At 47.2% G+C, this 22,342-nt stretch overlaps 1 protein-coding gene across 1 annotated transcript in view; it reads right to left on the minus strand.

Annotated features, from left to right (window-relative positions):
* Window positions 1-22,342, minus strand: part of LOC149449765 (alpha-2-macroglobulin-like) — a 115,103-nt gene that overhangs the window by 62,106 nt on the left and 30,655 nt on the right. Inside the window, exons 11-14 of the mRNA XM_089692752.1 lie at window positions 8,300-8,366; window positions 6,723-6,868; window positions 2,680-2,829; window positions 2,405-2,584 (exon numbers count right to left, since the gene is read on the minus strand). Coding sequence (XP_089548878.1) covers window positions 2,405-2,584; window positions 2,680-2,829; window positions 6,723-6,868; window positions 8,300-8,366 — 543 coding nt within the window. The remainder of the gene's footprint in view (window positions 1-2,404; window positions 2,585-2,679; window positions 2,830-6,722; window positions 6,869-8,299; window positions 8,367-22,342) is intronic.

The following is a 22,342-nucleotide window of genomic DNA, read 5'->3' on the forward strand; positions in this document are numbered from 1 at the left end:
CAGTGCCACCTATCAATGCCAGTCAGTGCCGCCTATCAGTGCTGCCTATCCGTGCCATAGATGAGTGCTGCTTTTCAGTGCCCATCAGTGATGCCTGTCAATGCCCATCAGTGCCACCTACCAGTGCCTCCTCATCAGTGGCCATCACTGCAGCCTCATTAGCGCACATCAGCGAAGGAGAAAAATCACTTATTTACTAAATTTTCTAAATTTTCAGTTGTTTTTGGTTTGTTTAGCAAAAAATAAAAAACCCAGAGGTGATTAAAAACTACCAAAAGAAAGCTCAATCTGTCTAAAAAAAAAAAAGAGTACAGTGTTACATGACCGCACAATTGTCATTCAAAATGCGACAGCGCTGAAAGCTGAAAATTGGCCTGGTAAGGAAGGGGGTCTAAGTGCCTTGTAGGCAAGTGGTTAGCGCATAATAGGTTGGAAAGCACCTGTATGGCAAACTGAGAAACTAAGCAGCTGGTTGGTTTATTTTGAGAGCCGTTGGCTGATTAAGTGATCAAGCATTGATTTCTGTTTCATGTATGCATGTAGGAAAACCGGACTTTGGGCTCAAGTCCCGAGAAGCTGAGTACTCCAGATTTTCTGCAGGTCACATCATGGTGAAGCTGTTTATTTGAAACTTGGCTGTGTGGCTTCCACCAGTACTTACAGAACTCATGTGATTTCAGCAGTATCACCTCACTGATGATATGTTTCACAATGCACTAATATTACTATTACTGGTCTTTAAGTGATTTTTATAGACATATGTGGAGATAGATGTACCCATGGCTGCCAACAGCACCAACAAATAGGTCTTAAAGCGGTTGTAAACCTCAGACATGAAATATGAACAAAGAACATCTTTCTATACTGAGTGTGATTTCTCTCTGTTGACTCGTTCCTCTGCTATCTGCTTATCTGTCATCCTGACAGTTTTTCCTGACTCCCCTAGATATTTGGTGATGAGTGAGGAGAGCTAGAGCACACAGCCTATGACTGACAGCCAAAGCTGTGCGTACTCCCTGTGTCCTGTGTAAAGGAAGGGGGGGGGGTGTATCCCCTCCCTCCAATCAAGGTTCAGAGCTCTCCTTACTGAGCTCTGGCGTGCCACCTGCTTTGTGCTGATGAGAAAATCTGTGTTGTAGAAGGCTGTACAGGACACATAAACAGATAAACAGGTACAACTTATGTGGAAGGATTTGCTTCATCTCCATGTATCACCTGAGACCAGTCATTTCACTGGGTATATGTAAGGGATTACAACTACTTTAAGTATGGTATTCATCTTATAGCTTTATTTCCTAAATCTATATATTATAAAACTGTTGCTTTGCTTCTTTCGTTTTAACCTCTTGCCGTCCGCCTGCTGTTTATAAACGGCAGGGCGGTGGCAGTCCAAGGTCGGGTTGCCGTTCCTAAACGGCACCCGCCTTTTCTAGCTGTGCGCGCTCCCTAGGAGCGCGCACTAGCGCGATCCGGTGTCCGCTGTGTCCTCCGGACACAGTGAAACACCGATCGTCGGACGGGACCTCTGTACGAGGTCCCGGTCATGTGATCACTGATTGGCGAATCAGTGATCACATGCAAAGTAGTGAGCAAGATGTCACTTGTGACATCATTGCTTACTACGTGTGAAATCTGTGAATGATCACAGAGGTCACATGGTACAAGGCTATTCACAACAGCCTTGTACCATGTGACAAGCTGTGACCAATCACAGCTCACTCAGTATTTCTCAATGACTGCAAGAATGCAGACAGAGAGAAAGAGAAATGATTGCTTTTACATCCTATATGGGTGTAAAAGCAATCAGTGTAAAAAAAAAAAAAAAAATCTTCATCACCCCCCACAAGTAGTACAGTGTCACCATGGTGACACTGTACTGCTAGGGTGACAGTATGTAAAAATAAAAAATAAAAACAAAAAATAATATAAAAAAAAATAAAATAAAAATGTAAAAAAAAATGTTTAAAAATTATAATGTTTTATTATAAACTAATTTGGATTTTTTTTTTTACTAAAAAAATAACGGAATAAATTTTGGCCAAGATTTAGGATGAAATATTATTTATTTGCAAAATTTTATAAAAAAAAACACTTTTTTTCAAAATTTTTGGACTTTTTCATTTACATAGTAAAAAAAATTAAAATCCCAGCGGTGAATAAATACCACCAAAATAAAGCTTTATCTGTCTCAAAAAAATGGTAAAAAATTCATATGGGTACAGTATTGCATGACCGCGCAATTGTCATTCAAAGTGCGATAGCGCTGAAAGCTGAAAATTGCCCTGGACAGGAAGGGGGTAAAAGTGTCCGGACAGGAAGTGGTTAAAAATAAAACATTGTATATTATGCACATTTCCTTATTCCTAATTTATAGTTACATCTTTCAGTTTGTGTTTATATATACCTTAAATAAGCCGTTCACATCCACATTCTGATCATCTATGGGAGGTGGAAGTATGCAGTCGGAACTAGAGTATGCCTTTGATGAAGGATAATGAAAATAATAATACGGACAACGGACTTCATTTTCTTTGATGCGATCGTCATATCTGCCATCATCCCGGAATGGAAATAGATTAAAAACCTTAAAAAAAGTATTTATGAAAAATTAAAAAATAAATTGCAGTAAAGTCCAGCTAAAAAGAAAACAGTTGTCAAATTTGGAGATCCAACACTCACTTTGTCAGCAGTCAGCTCCTTGTCTGGTTTCATTAACACCACACTCTGATCCACCACCCTGAGACCACAGAGAGAGCCAGGAGCAGCCTGAACCTGGAGAGATACATCCGATCCTGGGAGGACCTCATCTGGGGAGAAGTCAACTGATACCTGGCAAGGAGATAACACAATAGCACAGAATATTAACATTAATAGTATTGAGTAGAGTCTCCTAAACTAAGTCTGCAAGAAGAGAAGCCGCTTCTAGATGTCTACCATCCTGTAGGCAGGGTTTATACTCATTAAGGCTACATCCACACTAGCGTATTTTAATCTCAATAAATGCTGGAAAAAACACTGGATAAAAAATTCTGGTTATAGCGTTTAGAACCATTTAGGAGCATTAGCATTTTATTAGTGTTTTACAGTACACATAGAAAAAAAAGCTAGAAAAAAAGGTGTTAGGAGTATTTTCGTGGCAATTAGGAGTGTTTAGCGTTTTTTCTGCTGGAAAAACACTCAAAAAGACTACAAAAACAATACACAATAGCAGCCATAACATTATGACCACTGATAGGTAAAGGGAATAACATTAGAGATGAGCATGAAGGAAAAATTAATCTTGCTTCGGATTCGTTTGTTAGTTTAATAGTTTTGATTCGTTATATTAGAGCGATTCGTTTTTTGGAATTTGTTTCATATATTCAGATACATTTTGTATATTTGGATTCAGTTAGTATATGTGTTATCTTTTAAGCAATTTAAATTTCGGAAGATTGCTATATTCATCTTAACTTGTTAAATTGTTATTTCAGGAGATAATACTTATGCATTGTTTAGGTTGGATGGAGGTGAATTCATCAGAAACTCTGAATCATAACATAACGCATAAAACAAAATTAATCTTGGATTCATATGGTATGTTATGATTCTGACATTCTGATGGATCCAACTTCATCCAACTCAAACACAATAAAGGGCCCTTTCACCCTGATCATTTTTTAAGTTAAAAAAGCAGAAGAAAAATGCATGAAAGATGCATCCCTTTACATCCTCTTCACCAGGGGTGGGCAAACTTTTTGACTTGAGGGCCGCAATGGGTTCATATATTGGACCCGGGGGCCGGACCAAGAGTAGATGAATGATGTGTATGTGTCATCCATAGTAAGTATAATAATATTCCCCCATAGTAATTAATCCCCCATATAGTAATTCATCCCCCATATAGTAATTCATCCCCCATAGTAATTCATCCCCCATAGTAATTCATCCCCCATATAGTAATTCATCCCCCCTATAGTAATTCATCCCCCATAGTAATTAATCCCCCATAGTAATTCATCCCCCATATAGTAATTCATCCCCCATAGTAATTCATCCCCCATAGTAATTCATCCCCCATATAGTAATTCATCCCCCATATAGTAATTCATCCCCCATAGTAATTCATCCACCATATAGTAATTCATCCCCCATATAGTAATTCATCCCCCATAGTAATTCATCCCCCATATAGTAATTCATCCCCCATAGTAATTCATCCCCCATAGTAATTCATCCCCCATATAGTAATTCATCCCCCATATAGTAATTCATCCCATATAGTAATTCATCCCCCATATAGTAATTCATCCCCCATAGTAATTAATCCCCAATATAGTAATTCATCCCCCCTATAGTAATTCATCCCCCATAGTAATTCATCCCCCATATAGTAATTCATCCCCCATATAGTAATTCATCCCCCATAGTAATTAATCCCCCATATAGTAATTCATCCCCCATAGTAATTCATCCCCCATATAGTAATTCATCCCCCATATAGTAATTCATCCCCCATATAGTAATTCATCCCCTATAGTAATTCATCCCATATAGTAATTCATCCCCCATATATTAATTCATCCCCCATATAGTAATTCATCCCATATAGTAATTCATCCCCCATATAGTAATTCATCCCCCATAGTAATTCATCCCCCATATAGTAATTCATCCCTCATATAGTAATCCATCCCCCATATAGTAATTCATCCCCCCTATAGTAATTCATTCCCCATATTAATTCAGCCCCCATATTAAGTCCCCAAGTCCCCCCTTTGTCAATTCACTTACCTTTGCTCCGCGCGTTCCTCTCGCCGTGTTCCCGCGCCGTTCCGGTGTAGCATGAAAATCTGTCTCCTATGAGGATGTCCCCCTCGACGTATCTGCGCATGTGCCAATTTCAGGCATTAGCAGCCGATCGGCGATCTCCGGCACATGCGCAGATACGTCGAGGGGGACAGATCCTCATAGCTCCGCGGGCCAGATTAAAAGGTCCGACGGGCCGTATACGGCCCGCGGGCCATAGTTTGCCCTTTGCTGCTCTTCACAATGGTCCTTTGAGTTTAAGTTGCGTTTATACTGCTCCATTGAAAAAAAGGCATATGTGTTTTTGCCACGGTGTGTTGAGTTTTTGATGCGTTTGCATTGTGTTTTTCCCATGAACTTGTGACTGGATAAAGCACTTCCCACAGTTCTTTTGTGCTTTTTATGCGCTTTTACCGTGTTTTCCAGTCATTTCAATGGAGAGGTACGTTTGGTGCGGTAAAAAAAATAGCACCAAAAACACACCTCTCCACTGAACTGAATAAAAACAGTGGCAAAAAGACATAAAAAAATGCAATGCACCTGTGGGAAGTACATTGTCCAGTCACATTCCAGGGGAAAAAACAGCACAAATGTGTCAAAACACATAAAAAACACATATGTGTTTTTGCAACAGATTAGTGTGAAAGCAGCCTAAGTAAGAATCATCATCTTATTTCACTTTTATACCTTACTGTATTTATTGCAGTATGTTTCTATTTCAAATTTGTATTCGGATAATTCATTACTTTGTTATGTTATCATTTATTTTGGATTCGTTAAAATTTGTTACTATTGTGATTCAGAAATTCAGATACAATAGAATCTCTGAATAATGAAAATGTTGTCTGAATTTCAATATGTAAAGAAACGAATCCCAAGTTTATCATTGATTATCTTGTTACAATTACATCTGAAAGTAGGTGGGATGAAGCAGAAAGCTAACATCTCTGAAGTTGATGTGGTGAAAGCAAAACCATTGCACAGAACAGGTAAGTATAAGGGCTCATGTACGCTGCAGCTGATAAACGCACGTTTAGGAGCTGTTCAGCATTTTTTTCCACAGCCCCTGAACTCTCCCTAATGTTTTCCTATGTGTCCATGTACACACCGTCATTTACAGTCATTTACAGGCAGTTGAGTTTACAGTCTTTTCTTGAATGCAGAAAACTTGCATTCAGCAGTAGATCTTATCAGCGTTTCAAACGCAAAATTTTTGTAAATGCATGTGAACACGGCTAAATGCTGTCCAGAGCATTTTTTCATCATGAAAAATGCATGCAAAGCGTTTTCCCAGTACTCAAATGGACCTGGTACACCATACTTTGAGGTTAGAAAAATATGTTAGACGCTGCTACAATAATTTCTGCACAGAAATGAGCTGGAACACATCCAAACACCACAAAAAAAAGACAGCTAATTTCAACACATACTGCTCTCTCTGCTTCTGCTCTCTCTATTTCTCTCAAAATGTCTGAAATTGTTAATTTTTTACTATTTTTCAGTGCATTCTAGGCATTTTGGAAGGTCTCCTGAGTTTATATTTAAAAAACGCTTCTAAATGCAACCGCTCATAAACACGGTATGCAAATGCGGCTAAACAGACATTTTTTAACCTACGTTTTCCAGCAGTCAGTTTCCATTGTTCAGAAGTGTCCCGCGTACATGGCGCCTAACATGTTTGTGATTTTTAATACAAAAAATCTGATCTTTTAGTATCACTTTAAGTCATGGGTGCTCAGCATGTGGCTCTTAAGCTGTTGCAAAACTACCAGTCCCATCATGCCTCTGCCTTTGGGAGTCATGCTTGTAACTGTCAGCCTTGCAATGCTTCATGGGATTTGTAGTTCCTCAACACCTGGAGGTCCACAGGTTGAGCACCCATGCTTTAAGTCTTGCTGTGAATACAAAGTAAGCTATATGCGTAGACCACTCACTTTATTGTGGAAGCACCGCTGGATTTTATATTTTGCCGAGTCAGCCAAAATATCTCCATCTGCTAACATAGTATACACAAGCGCCTGAAACGTTGAAGATGCTCCTGCGTTTAAAGGAATCTTCAGTGTGGCCTTGCCATGAAGATCTGCAGGAGAAGAAGAGCACACAGAGAGGCATGCTGATCAAACAAGGTTTATCGTTTTCACAGATATTTTTAGTGCATATATTATTTGTAAAATTACTGGGGAAATTATTATTAGAGAGTCTTATACACTCCTGTCCCTGATTCAGTGAGGTGTTGTTTGTGTGTCAATCATAGGCCCAAGTATCTGCTCTGCACTCTTAATCCTGCAGAGATCTCTGGAGTACTTTGGACTAACTCTCCATTGGATTGAATAAGAGTGCAGAGCTCATGCATAGGTCATACTACCCAATGAAGGCAGTATCTCACTGGATCAGGGACAAATGAATATAACGTTTGGAGGGGGGCTGAGGATGGGAGCTGACTACAAAATAGGGGTACCAGCACTAAAGGTTCTTCAATCAGAATGTAAGGTCCACTTATTAACCATTTGACCTCTGGAAGGTTTTACCCCCTTCATGACCAGAACATTTTTTTTTGCTATTCTGCACTGTTGTACTTTAACTGGCAAGTAAATGGTAATGCAAAACTGTACGCAAATGAAATGTATATAATTTTTTTACACAAACAGAATTTTCTTTTGGTGGTGCTTGATCAGTACTGTTTTTTTTTAAATTAAATTAAAAAATGGCCAAAAATGTTGGAAAAAAACCTCAATATTTTCTACTTTCTGTTATAAAACATATCCATAAAATATCAAATTTCTTTATAAATTTAGGCCAAAATGTGTTCTGCTACATGTCTTTGGTTTAAAATCCAATAAGTGTATATTAACTGGTTTGTGTGAAAGGTATAGCGTCGAAAAACTATGGTGTATATATACTGGAATTTATGCAGCTATGATGGTATACTGGTAATGGTGGTGATCAGTGACTTATGGTGGGATTGTGATAGCTGATGCTGGCTGGGAGGTGTACTGCCACTGACATCAATAGTGACACTAATACAGTGATCAGTGCTAATACTGTCCACTATCGCTGTACTAGTGACACTGGCTGAATTGGGTTAACATCTAAGGACAATTAAGGGGTAATTGTGTGCCTAACAATGTGTAATGGTTGTAATATATGCTGCTTTTACTTTGCTATTTGGCTGGTTTTTCTCCCTGCTTTGCAGGGAAAAACTGCCAAATTGCTGTTCTCTGTACACAGAATTCTGTGTTTTCTAAACACAGAACTCTGAGTGATTGGACACAGCCAATCAGCTGGCTTCAGCCAAAATCATTGGTTGGAAGCAGCTGCCAAACTTGTGCTGTGTAGCATGGGTCAGCAGGGGTGAGCATGCTTGGCTCCGCAGACCCGGAAGGAGACAGTCACATATACTGTATATACGTGACTGCACCTGCATCTGCTGCCATGAATCCGTATAGCATCGTTGCAGGTCATTTTTTAATAAGATTAAGATAAGATACAAGCATGCACTTACTTAACTTACCTTCATTTTTATTTTCGGTGCTAATTTCTAAAGATCCATAATCATGAATAGAGCCTTTAAAAGTCACCTTTTAAAATAATGGAGAAAAAAAAGAAAAAACAAGTTGTAGTTGTGCAATAGAATTTTTTTTTTGTTATGCGGTTGCTGTGTCAGCTATAGTAAAGAGGAATGAGGGTTTACTTATTTGTATTACTCTATTGAAAGGATAACAGCAAATATTGTCACTAGAGATGAGCGAAGTATTCAAAAATTCGATTCGACTGATTCGGCGAATTCGTAGAAAAATTTCGATTCGAGTCGAATATATTCGCTGTGAATTTAACTTAAAAAAGGGTGTTTCTAGGCTTCAGAGAGACTTAATATTAGTGCTGAACACTGTACCTTTAATTTAAATGCCCTTGGAGTCTGCTGGGGAAGAGAAATAATACTGTCAGGCAGTATGACATGCAGATGAGTGCCGTCGATCTTAGAATCACCGCACACTTCACTCATTTGGCCAGTCACGGGGCCAAAACCAGAGTGTGGAGCCACAGTGTGGCGGTGGAGGCAGCAGCAATGGGAGGCCATACAGCACCCTTTGACAAAAATGGAAACCACCAGCAGTGTGAGGAGACCTGAAAGTGGCACATGGCAGAGTGTGGCGATAGAGACAGCAGCAATGGGAGGCCGTACAGGGACCCATGACACACTCTGGACCTGGCAGCAGCATGAGGAGGCGGTACAGGGGCCCATGGCAGATTACGGGCCTGGCAGCAGCATGAGGAGTCGGTACGGGGGCCCATGGCAGATTACAGGCCTGGCAGCAGCAATGGGAGGCCGTACAGGGACCCATGACACAATCTGGACCTGGCAGCAGCATGGGGAGGCGGTACAGGGGCCCATGACAGATTACGGGCCTGGCAGCAGCATTTGGAGTCGGTACGGGGGCCCATGACACACTCTGGACCTGGCAGCAGCATGAGGAGGCGGTACAGGGGCGCATGACAGATTACGAGCCTGGCAGCAGCAACTTGGACAGGAGGACGTTCAGTTTCTGCACCGTCTGGTGCGTGCTCGCAAACTGTTGTCTCTTGGAAACGGATTCCAAGAAAGACTGCTGACGGAATCCGTGAAGAGGAGTAGCAGGAGAAGGAGCATCTGAACGAGCGGAATATGCCAACAAGCGACAACAGGGGCCCATGGCAGATTAGGGGCCTGGCAGCAGCTATGGGAGGCCCGTAATCTGCCAGCACCCTATGACAAAAAATGGAACCCACCAGCAGTGTGAGGAGACCTGAAAGTGGCACATGGCAGAGTGTGGCGATGGAGACAGCAGCAATGGGAGGCCGTACAGGGACCCATGAGAGACTCTGGACCTGGCAGCAGCATGAGGAGGCGGTATAGGGGCCCATGGCAGATTAGGGGCCTGGCAGCAGCTATGGGAGGCCCGTAATCTGCCAGCACCCTATGACAAAAAATGGAACACACCAGCAGTGTGAGGAGACCTGAAAGTGGCACATGTTTGGGGCATGATTCATGGCGGATTTAGTCAGTTGTGTCAGGAACTGGTGGTTTGAAATCCAGACTAATCCACGCCTGATTCATTTTCACAAACGTCAGTCTCTCCACACTTTGGGTGGACAGTCGTGTCCTCCGCGGAGTTGCAATACCTCCTGCCGCACTAAACACGCACTCCGATGCCACGCTACTGGCCGGGCATGACAGCCTTTCAAGGGCAAATTCAGCTAGTTGGGGCCAAAGGTCAAGTTTCGTTGCCCAGTAGTCAAGGGGATTGTCTACCTCGGTTGGCAGGGTGCTGTCCAAGTAGGCCCAAGCCTGTTGTTTGAGGTCCTGCTCCAGGTCCACCTGATGCTGCTGCTGCTGCTGCTGCTGGTTAGTAGTTTCCTCACTGCGCTGGTGAAGAAAGCTACTCATCATCGACTGCAGACTGAGGCAGCCGCTGCTGGTGGAGCTGCCACTGCTCCTACCACCCCACCCCTCCCCTGCTGCCATGGCAGCGGAACGCGAGCGCACAGGGCCCACAGTGTCTGAGGATGGACATTGGCGCAGAAAGGCAGAGACCAACTGACTACATAGGTGGTTTTTATAGTACGTTATTTTGGCCTCCCTCTCAGCAGGTGTGAAAAAGGCCACCATTTTTGAACGGTAGCGAGGGTCCAACAAGGTGGACAGCCAAAAGTCATCCCTCTGTCTGATGGTTATTATTCGGCTGTCGTTACGCAAGCAAGCGAGCATGCTATGGGCCATTTGTGCCAAGGAATGCGAGGGACTCCCTGCCTCCATCTCCACAGCATACTGCCACGGTGCGTCTGGGTCCTCTGTCTCCTCCTCCTCCTCCTCCTCTACCAGATGCTCCTGCTCCTCCACTCCTGTCCGCTGAGTGGAAAAACCACCCATTTCACTCAATAATTCCTGAGCACCAATGTCCTCCTCTACCTCCTCCTCTTCTTCCTGTCCTGCCCCCACAGGGGTCATGTGGCGTTGAGATCTGTGCGCCACGTCTACCGCACCCTGACCAGCCATTGTTAACAGCATTTGTTCCAGGACGTGCAACAGAGGAATGACGTCGTTCATCCCATAGTCCTGCCGACTCACGAATAGCGTGGCCTCCTCAAAGGGCCTGAGCAAGCGCAGGTGTCACGCATGAGCTGCCAATGGCTGACATCTAAGTTACACAGGGAGTACCTTTATCCGCTTTTAACATCAGGAAATCGGTGATGGCCTTTCGCTGTTCGTAAAGGCGGTCTAACATATGTAGGGTTGAATTCCACCTTGTTGCAACGTCACAGCATGAGGAGTCGGTACGGGGGCCCATGGCAGATTACGTACCTGGCAGCAGCAATGGGAGGCCCGTAATCTGCCAGCACCCTATGTCAAAAAATTCAACACACCAGCAGTGTGAGGAGACCTGAAAGTGGCACATGGCAGAGTGTGGCGATGGAGACAGCAGCAATGGGAGGCCGTACAGGGACCCATGAGAGACTCTGGACCTGGCAGCAGCATGAGGAAGCGGTATATAGGGGCCTATGGCAGATTAGGGGCCTGGCAGCAGCTATAGGAGGCCCATAATCTGCCAGCACCCTATGTCAAAAAATTCAACACACCAGCAGTGTGAGGAGACCTGAAAGTGGCACATGGCATGAGACACTGTGGACCTGGCAGCAGCATGAGGAGGCGGTATATAGGGGCCCATGGCAGATTAGGGGCCTGGCAGCAGCTATGGGAGGCCCATAATCTGCCAGCACCCTATGTCAAAAAATTCTACACACCAGCAGTGTGTGAGGAGACCAGAAAGTGGCACATGGCAGAGTGTGGCGATGGAGACAGCAGCAATGGGAGGCCGTACAGGGACCCATGACAGACTCTGGACCTGGCAGCAGCATGAGGAGGCGGTATATAGGGGCCCATGGCAGATTAGGGGCCTGGCAGCAGCAATGGGAGGCCCGTAATCTGCCAACACCCTATGTCAAAAAATTCTACACACCAGCAGTGTGTGAGGAGACCTGAAAGTGGCACATGGCAGAGTGTGGCGATGGAGACAGCAGCAATGGGAGGCCGTACAGGGACCCATGAGAGACTCTGGACCTGGCAGCAGCATGAGGAGGCGGTATATAGGGGCCCATGGCAGATTAGGGGCCTGGCAGCAGCAATGGGAGGCCCGTAATCTGCCAACACCCTATGTCAAAAAATTCTACACACCAGCAGTGTGTGAGGAGACCTGAAAGTGGCACATGGCAGAGTGTGGCGATGGAGACAGCAGCAATGGGAGGCCGTACAGGGACCCATGACAGACTCTGGACCTGGCAGCAGCATGAGGAGGCGGTATATAGGGGCCCATGGCAGATTAGGGGCCTGGCAGCAGCAATGGGAGGCCCGTAATCTGCCAACACCCTATGTCAAAAAATTCTACACACCAGCAGTGTGTGAGGAGACCTGAAAGTGGCACATGGCAGAGTGTGGCGATGGAGACAGCAGCAATGGGAGGCCGTACAGGGACCCATGACAGACTCTGGACCTGGCAGCAGCATGAGGAGGCGGTATATAGGGGCCTATGGCAGATTAGGGGCCTGGCAGCAGCTATGGGAGGCCCATAATCTGCCAGCACCCTATGTCAAAAAATTCTACACACCAGCAGTGTGTGAGGAGACCTGAAAGTGGCACATGGCAGAGTGTGGCGATGGAGACAGCAGCAATGGGAGGCCGTACAGGGACCCATGACAGACTCTGGACCTGGCAGCAGCATGAGGAGGCGGTATATAGGGGCCCATGGCAGATTAGGGGCCTGGCAGCAGCAATGGGAGGCCCGTAATCTGCCAACACCCTATGTCAAAAAATTCTACACACCAGCAGTGTGTGAGGAGACCTGAAAGTGGCACATGGCAGAGTGTGGCGATGGAGACAGCAGCAATGGGAGGCCGTACAGGGACCCATGAGAGACTCTGGACCTGGCAGCAGCATGAGGAAGCGGTATATAGGGGCCTATGGCAGATTAGGGGCCTGGCAGCAGCTATAGGAGGCCCGTAATCTGCCAGCACCCTATGTCAAAAAATTCTACACACCAGCAGTGTGTGAGACCTGAAAGTGGCACATGGCAGAGTGTGGCGATGGAGACAGCAGCAATGGGAGGCCGTACAGGGACCCATGAGAGACTCTGGACCTGGCAGCAGCATGAGGAAGCGGTATATAGGGGCCTATGGCAGATTAGGGGCCTGGCAGCAGCAATGGGAGGCCCGTAATCTGCCAACACCCTATGTCAAAAAATTCTACACACCAGCAGTGTGTGAGGAGACCTGAAAGTGGCACATGGCAGAGTGTGGCGATGGAGACAGCAGCAATGGGAGGCCGTACAGGGACCCATGACAGACTCTGGACCTGGCAGCAGCATGAGGAGGCGGTATATAGGGGCCTATGGCAGATTAGGGGCCTGGCAGCAGCTATGGGAGGCCCATAATCTGCCAGCACCCTATGTCAAAAAATTCTACACACCAGCAGTGTGTGAGGAGACCTGAAATTGGCACATGGCAGAGTGTGGCGATGGAGACAGCAGCAATGGGAGGCCGTACAGGGACCCATGAGAGACTCTGGACCTGGCAGCAGCATGAGGAAGCGGTATATAGGGGCCTATGGCAGATTAGGGGCCTGGCAGCAGCTATGGGAGGCCCATAATCTGCCAGCACCCTATGTCAAAAAATTCTACACACCAGCAGTGTGTGAGGAGACCTGAAATTGGCACATGGCAGAGTGTGGCGATGGAGACAGCAGCAATGGGAGGCCGTACAGGGACCCATGAGAGACTCTGGACCTGGCAGCAGCATGAGGAAGCGGTATATAGGGGCCTATGGCAGATTAGGGGCCTGGCAGCAGCTATGGGAGGCCCATAATCTGCCAGCACCCTATGTCAAAAAATTCTACACACCAGCAGTGTGTGAGGAGACCTGAAATTGGCACATGGCAGAGTGTGGCGATGGAGACAGCAGCAATGGGAGGCCGTACAGGGACCCATGACAGACTCTGGACCTGGCAGCAGCATGAGGAGGCGGTATATAGGGGCCTATGGCAGATTAGGGGCCTGGCAGCAGCTATGGGAGGCCCATAATCTGCCAGCACCCTATGTCAAAAAATTCTACACACCAGCAGTGTGTGAGGAGACCTGAAAGTGGCACATGGCAGAGTGTGGCGATGGAGACAGCAGCAATGGGAGGCCGTACAGGGACCCATGAGAGACTCTGGACCTGGCAGCAGCATGAGGAAGCGGTATATAGGGGCCTATGGCAGATTAGGGGCCTGGCAGCAGCAATGGGAGGCCCGTAATCTGCCAGCACCCTATGTCAAAAAATTCTACACACCAGCAGTGTGTGAGGAGACCTGAAAGTGGCACATGGCAGAGTGTGGCGATGGAGACAGCAGCAATGGGAGGCCGTACAGGGACCCATGACAGACTCTGGACCTGGCAGCAGCATGAGGAGGCGGTATATAGGGGCCCATGGCAGATTAGGGGCCTGGCAGCAGCAATGGGAGGCCCGTAATCTGCCAACACCCTATGTCAAAAAATTCTACACACCAGCAGTGTGTGAGGAGACCTGAAAGTGGCACATGGCAGAGTGTGGCGATGGAGACAGCAGCAATGGGAGGCCGTACAGGGACCCATGAGAGACTCTGGACCTGGCAGCAGCATGAGGAAGCGGTATATAGGGGCCTATGGCAGATTAGGGGCCTGGCAGCAGCTATAGGAGGCCCGTAATCTGCCAGCACCCTATGTCAAAAAATTCTACACACCAGCAGTGTGTGAGACCTGAAAGTGGCACATGGCAGAGTGTGGCGATGGAGACAGCAGCAATGGGAGGCCGTACAGGGACCCATGAGAGACTCTGGACCTGGCAGCAGCATGAGGAAGCGGTATATAGGGGCCTATGGCAGATTAGGGGCCTGGCAGCAGCAATGGGAGGCCCGTAATCTGCCAGCACCCTATGTCAAAAAATTCTACACACCAGCAGTGTGTGAGGAGACCTGAAAGTGGCACATGGCAGAGTGTGGCGATGGAGACAGCAGCAATGGGAGGCCGTACAGGGACCCATGAGAGACTCTGGACCTGGCAGCAGCATGAGGAAGCGGTATATAGGGGCCTATGGCAGATTAGGGGCCTGGCAGCAGCTATAGGAGGCCCATAATCTGCCAGCACCCTATGTCAAAAAATTCAACACACCAGCAGTGTGTGAGGAGACCTCAAAGTGGCACATGTTTGAGGCATGATTCATGGCGGATTTAGTCAGTTGTGTCAGGAACTGGTGGTTTGAAATCCAGACTAATCCACGCCTGATTTATTTTCACAAACGTCAGTCTCTCCACACTTTGGGTGGACAGTCGTGTCCTCCGCGGAGTTACAATACCTCCTGCCGCACTAAACACGCGCTCCGATGCCACGCTACTGGCCGGGCATGACAGCCTTTCAAGGGCAAATTCAGCTAGTTGGGGCCAAAGGTCAAGTTTCGTTGCCCAGTAGTCAAGGGGATTGTCTACCTCGGTTGGCAGGGTGCTGTCCAAGTAGGCCCAAGCCTGTTGTTTGAGGTCCTGCTCCAGGTCCACCTGATGCTGCTGCTGCTGCTGCGGCTGGTTAGTAGTTTCCTCACTGCGCTGGTGAAGAAAGCTACTCATCATCGACTGCAGACTGAGGCAGCCGCTGCTGGTGGAGCTGCCACTGCTCCTACCACCCCACCCCTCCCCTGCTGCCATGGCAGCGGAACGCGAGCGCACAGGGCCCACAGTGTCTGAGGATGGACGTTGGCGCACAAATGCAGAGACCAACTGACTACATAGGTGGTTTTTATAGTACGTTATTTTGGCCTCCCTCTCAGCAGGTGTGAAAAAGGCCACCATTTTGGAACGGTAGCGAGGGTCCAACAAGGTGGACAGCCAAAAGTCATCCCTCTGTCTGATGGTTATTATTCGGCTGTCGCTACGCAAGCAACCGAGCATGCTATGGGCCATTTGTGCCAAGGAATGCGAGGGACTCCCTGCCTCCATCTCCACAGCATACTGCCACGGTGCGTCTGGGTCCTCTGTCTCCTCCTCCTCCTCCTCTACCAGATGCTCCTGCTCCTCCACTCCTGTCCGCTGAGTGGAAAAACCACCCATTTCACTCAATAATTCCTGAGCACAAATGTCCTCCTCTACCTCCTCCTCTTCTTCCTGTCCTGCCCCCACAGGGGTCATGTGGCGTTGAGATCTGTGCGCCACGTCTACCGCACCCTGACCAGCCATTGTTAACAGCATTTGTTCAAGGACGTGCAACAGAGGAATGACGTCGTTCATCCCATAGTCCTGCCGACTCACGAATAGCGTGGCCTCCTCAAAGGGCCTGAGCAAGCGGCAGGTGTCACGCATGAGCTGCCAATGGCTGACATCGAAGTTACACAGGGGAGTACCTTTATCCGCTTGTAACATCAGGAAATCGGTGATGGCCTTTCGCTGTTCGTAAAGGCGGTCTAACATGTGTAGGGTTGAATTCCACCTTGTTGCAACGTCGCAGATCAGGCGATGCTGTGGAATTCCGTTCTGCCGCTGCAGCTCAAGGAGGGTGTGCTTTGCGGTGTAGGAATGGCTGAAATGCATGCAAAGTTTACGTGACATTTTAAGGATGTCTTGCAGTGGGATGGTGGATTTTAAGAACCGCTTGACAACCAGATTGAACACGTGAGCCATGCATGGCGCATGGCACAACCTTCCTTGACGCAGAGCAGACACCATGTTCTTTCCGTTGTCGGTCAACATGGTTCCGATTTTCAGTTTGCGCGGAGACAGCCATCTGTCGATTTCTCTGTTCATTACACTCAGAAGTTCCTCCCCTGTGTGACTACGTTCGCCAAGGCATACCAGGTGCAGAACAGCGTGACACCGTTGCGCCCTGCACATGTGATATGCCGGTCGGGTAATGGGACTTGGCACGGGGGTGGCGGCTGAGGACACGGCGGAAGAAGAGGTGGTAGAGGCGGACATCTTTGCCGGACCAAGGACGTGCAAACGTGGAGGCAAAAGCGGCATGACCTGTCCAAGTTGCTGGTGCGGCTGTGACGGCACCACGTTCACCCAGTGGGCCGTAAATGACATGTACTGTCCCTGACCATAGTTACAGCTCCACACGTCGGCGCTGCCGTGCACTTTGGCAGAGACCGACATGCTCAAAGACTGGCCCACCATGTCTTCTACATGTGAATGCAGGGCTGGCACTGCCTTTTTGGCGAAGAAATGACGGCTTGGCACTCTCCACCGCGGCGCGGCACAAGCCATCATTTCTCTGAAAGGTGCTGAGTCCACCACTTGGAAAGGGAGGGACTGCAGCACCAGCAACTTGGACAGGAGGACGTTCAGCTTTTGCACCGTCGGGTGCGTGCTCGCAAACTGTTGTCTCTTGGAAACGGATTCCAAGAAAGACTGCTGACGGAATCCGTGAAGAGGAGTAGCAGGAAAAGGAGCATCTGAACGAGCGGAAGATGCCAACGAGCGACAACTCCCCTCAGCAGAGGTGTTGGAGCCTTGACTGGCTGATGGAGGGCGATTGACGTCGGGTGACGGAGCAAGTAACGGAGCGGTTGATGGAGCGGGGGCTGGGGCGGGCAGAACCGCCATATCTTTATCACGGTTTTCCCAGGCCACCAAATGGCGACGCTGCATATGCTGTCGCAACGCTGTAGTCCCAACATGGGCCCCCTGGCCACGCTTGACTTTCTGGCCACATAGTCGACATACGGCTACGTTTACTTCCTCGGGCGGCTTGACGAAAAATTGCCACACCGCCGAGTAGGAAACTTTGCCCCCGATACTCCTCACTGGCTGACTGCTGCTTCCTCCGTGCACACCGGCACCACTACTGGCCGTGGTGGTAGGCTGCAGTGGAGCTGGTGCTCTACTCCGTGGCCGTTTGGCTCCACTGACACTGCTGCGACCCTGCTGCTGTCTCCTGGGCAACCCACCGACTGTTTTGCTCGCTGCCAAGCTGCCACCCTCTTCTCCTGATGATGCGGAAGAAATTGCCTGATGACGACGAGGCTGCCAAGTGCGATCAACCTCCTCATCATCAAGTAGGGTCTCCGCCTCACTACTAGCCCCCTCGGCTGCATCTGGGTCAGGAGACAGACCTGTCTCTAGACCGGCTACCGAGCCACTCTCCTCGCCACTACTTCTTCGCCTGGCTGCTGAAAAGGCGGATGTCTCCCCCCGTTCCTGACCGCCCTCTGTTAGCTCTTCCTCACTGTACAGTGGGGCTGAGCCCACAGCATGCGATACTTCGCTTGGTGAGGGAACACCAAAGGACAGGGGCAGGTAGAGGACACGTGATTTCAGTGGGCTTGGTCCCGGGCCATGCCAACTAACGGTTGTGTCTGACGTACCCACCGACCGTTGGCTGTAGGTGTCAGAGGTGACCTGGGAAGAGGAAGACGACCGAGCCAACCAATCGACGACGGCAGGGTTGTCGGTGGAGACACGACCGCTGGATGACACCGGGAGCACTGGCCTCTGGCTGCGAATAGTGCTGCCTCGACCCCTTCCTCTGCTGCCACGTCTGCTCGCTCCTAAAACATTGCCTCCTCTGCCACTCCTCTGCATGTTGTCTGACATACTCTTTAATTAAACGATTATGTGTCCCTGAGTAACAATTCTGTGTCCCTGAGTAACAATTCTGTGTCTGTGCGAGTAACAATTCTGTGGCCCTAAGTAACAGTTCTGTGGCCCTCAGTAACAATTCTGTGTCCCTGATTAACGTTTCTGTGGCCCCAAGTAACAGTTCTGTGGCCCTCAGTAACAATTCTGTGTCTGTGCGAGTAACAATTCTGTGTCTGTGCGAGTAACAATTCTGTGGCCCTAAGTAAAGTTTCTGTGGCCCTAAGTAACAATTCTCTGGCACTCAGTAACAATTCTGTCTGTCCCTGAGTAACAATTCTCTGGCACTCAGTAACAATTCTGTCTGTCCCTGAGTAAAAATTCTGTGGCCCTAAGTAAAGTTTCTGGGGCCCTGAGTAACAATTATCTGGCACTCAGTAACAATTCTGTCTGTCCCTGAGTAACAATTCTCTGGCACTCAGTAACAATTCTGTCTGTCCCTGAGTAAAAATTCTCTGGCCCTAAGTAAAGTTTCTGTGGCCCTGAGTAACAATTCTCTGGCACTCCGTAACAATTCTGTCTGTCCCTGAGTAACAATTCTCTGGCACTCAGTAACAATTCTGTCTGTCCCTGAGTAAAAATTCTGTGGCCCTAATTAAAGTTTCTGTGGCCCTCAGTAACAATTCTCTGGCACTCAGTAACAATTCTGTCTGTCCCTGAGTAACAATTCTCTGGCACTCGGTAACAATTCTGTCTGTCCCTGAGTAACAATTCTCTGGCACTCAGTAACAATTCTGTCTGTCCCTGAGTAAAAATTCTGTGGCCCTAATTAAAGTTTATGTGGCCCTAAGTAACAATTCTCTGGCACTCAGTAACAATTCTGTCTGTCCCTGAGTAACAATTCTCTGGCACTCCGTAACAATTCTGTCTGTCCCTGAGTAACAATTCTCTGGCACTCAGTAACAATTCTGTCTGTCCCTGAGTAAAAATTCTGTGGCCCTAAGTAAAGTTTCTGTGGCCCTGAGTAACAATTCTCTGGCACTCCGTAACAATTCTGTCTGTCCCTGAGTATGAATTCCGTGGCCCTAACTAGCATTTCTTTGTCCCTAAGTAAAGTTTCTGTGGCCCTCAGTAACAGTTCTGTGTCTGTGCGAGTAACAATTCTGTGTCTGTGCGAGTAACAATTCTGTGGCCCTAAGTAAAGTTTCTGTGGCCCTAAGTAACAATTCTCTGGCACTCCGTAACAAATCTGTCTGTCCCTGAGTAACAATTCTCTGGCACTCAGTAACAATTCTGTCTGTCCCTGAGTAAAAATTCTGTGGCCCTAAGTAAAGTTTCTGTGACCATGAGTAACAATTCTCTGGCACTCCGTAACAATTCTGTCTGTCCCTGAGTAACAATTCTCTGGCACTCAGTAACAATTCTGTCTGTCCCTGAGTAAAAATTCTGTGGCCCTAAGTAAAGTTTCTGTGGCCCAGAGTAACAATTCTCTGGCACTCCGTAACAATTCTGTCTGTCCCTGAGTATGAATTCTGTGGCCCTAACTAGCGTTTCTTTGTCCCTAAGTAACAGTTCTGTGGCCCTGAGTAACAATTCTGTGTCTGTGCGAGTAACAATTCTGTGGCCCTAAGTAACAGTTCTGTGGCCCTCAGTAACAGTTCTGTGTCTGTGCGAGTAACAATTCTGTGTCTGTGCGAGTAACAATTCTGTGGCCCTAAGTAACAGTTCTGTGGCCTTCAGTAACAATTCTGTGTCTGTGCGAGTAACAATTCTGTGTCTGTGCGAGTAACAATTCTGTGGCCCTAAGTAAAGTTTCTGTGGCCCTAAGTAACAATTCTCTGGCACTCAGTAACAATTCTGTCTGTCCCTGAGTAACAATTCTCTGGCACTCAGTAACAATTCTGTCTGTCCCTGAGTAAAAATTCTGTGGCCCTAAGTAAAGTTTCTGGGGCCCTGAGTAACAATTCTCTGGCACTCAGTAACAATTCTGTCTGTCCCTGAGTAACAATTCTCTGGCACTCAGTAACAATTCTGTCTGTCCCTGAGTAAAAATTCTGTGGCCCTAAGTAAAGTTTCTGTGGCCCTAAGTAACAATTCTCTGGCACTCAGTAACAATTCTGTCTGTCCCTGAGTAACAATTCTCTGGCACTCAGTAACAATTCTGTCTGTCCCTGAGTAAAAATTCTGTGGCCCTAATTAAAGTTTCTGTGGCCCTAAGTAACAATTCTCTGGCACTCAGTAACAATTCTGTCTGTCCCTGAGTAACAATTCTCTGACACTCCGTAACAATTCTGTCTGTCCCTGAGTAACAATTCTCTGGCACTCAGTAACAATTCTGTCTGTCCCTGAGTAAAAATTCTGTGGCCCTAAGTAAAGTTTCTGTGGCCCTGAGTAACAATTCTCTGGCACTCCGTAACAATTCTGTCTGTCCCTGAGTATGAATTCCGTGGCCCTAACTAGCGTTTCTTTGTCCCTAAGTAAAGTTTCTGTGGCCCTCAGTAACAGTTCTGTGTCTGTGCGAGTAACAATTCTGTGTCTGTGCGAGTAACAATTCTGTGGCCCTAAGTAAAGTTTCTGTGGCCCTAAGTAACAATTCTCTGGCACTCCGTAACAATTCTGTCTGTCCCTGAGTAACAATTCTCTGGCACTCAGTAACAATTCTGTCTGTCCCTGAGTAAAAATTCTGTGGCCCTAAGTAAAGTTTCTGTGGCCCTGAGTAACAATTCTCTGGCACTCCGTAACAATTCTGTCTGTCCCTGAGTAACAATTCTCTGGCACTCAGTAACAATTCTGTCTGTCCCTGAGTAAAAATTCTGTGGCCCTAAGTAAAGTTTCTGTGGCCCAGAGTAACAATTCTCTGGCACTCCGTAACAATTCTGTCTGTCCCTGAGTATGAATTCTGTGGCCCTAACTAGCGTTTCTTTGTCCCTAAGTAACAGTTCTGTGGCCCTGAGTAACAATTCTGTGTCTGTGCGAGTAACAATTCTGTGGCCCTAAGTAACAGTTCTGTGGCCCTCAGTAACAGTTCTGTGTCTGTGCGAGTAACAATTCTGTGTCTGTGCGAGTAACAATTCTGTGGCCCTAAGTAACAGTTCTGTGGCCTTCAGTAACAATTCTGTGTCTGTGCGAGTAACAATTCTGTGTCTGTGCGAGTAACAATTCTGTGGCCCTAAGTAAAGTTTCTGTGGCCCTAAGTAACAATTCTCTGGCACTCAGTAACAATTCTGTCTGTCCCTGAGTAACAATTCTCTGGCACTCAGTAACAATTCTGTCTGTCCCTGAGTAAAAATTCTGTGGCCCTAATTAAAGTTTCTGTGGCCCTAAGTAACAATTCTCTGGCACTCAGTAACAATTCTGTCTGTCCCTGAGTAACAATTCTGTGGCCCTAATAACGTTTCTGTGGCCCTAAGTAACAATTCTCTGGCACTGAGTAACAATTCTGTCTGTCCCTGATTATGAATTCTGTGGCCCTAACTAGCGTTTCTTTGTCCCTAAATAACGATTCTGTGGCCCTCATTAACAAGTCTGTGTCCCTGAGTAATGGTTCTCTGTCCCTAAGTAACTTTTCTCTGTCCCCAATTATCGTTTCTGTGGCCCTAACTCTGTCCCTGTCCCTAGTACAGAGCGGTCTGCCTCTGTTCAATAACTGCAGGCAAATGAAGAATTCCAAAATGGCCGCTATTTATAGCTCGACCATTACACAGTGCTGGCTGGCTGGCTGCTGATTGGCTGATGCGATCACATGTAGTTGAGGAATGCATTATGGGTCAGCGCGCCTTGTCTGCGCGCCTTCCCAGACATCCCCGCTCCGTCGCCGCACATGTCAGCCGCCATTTTCTGAAAAATTTTGATTCGCGCGTCCGAATTAGGCTATTTTTCGGATTCGGCACGAATCGAAATTTTTCCGATATTCGACTCGAATTCCACTTCGGATACTTCGATTCGCTC

Source organism: Staurois parvus, unplaced genomic scaffold (genome assembly GCF_062004578.1).
Source record: "Staurois parvus isolate SC_StPar_1 unplaced genomic scaffold, SC_StPar_1.0 ptg000604l, whole genome shotgun sequence".
Lineage (NCBI taxonomy): Eukaryota > Metazoa > Chordata > Amphibia > Anura > Ranidae > Staurois > Staurois parvus.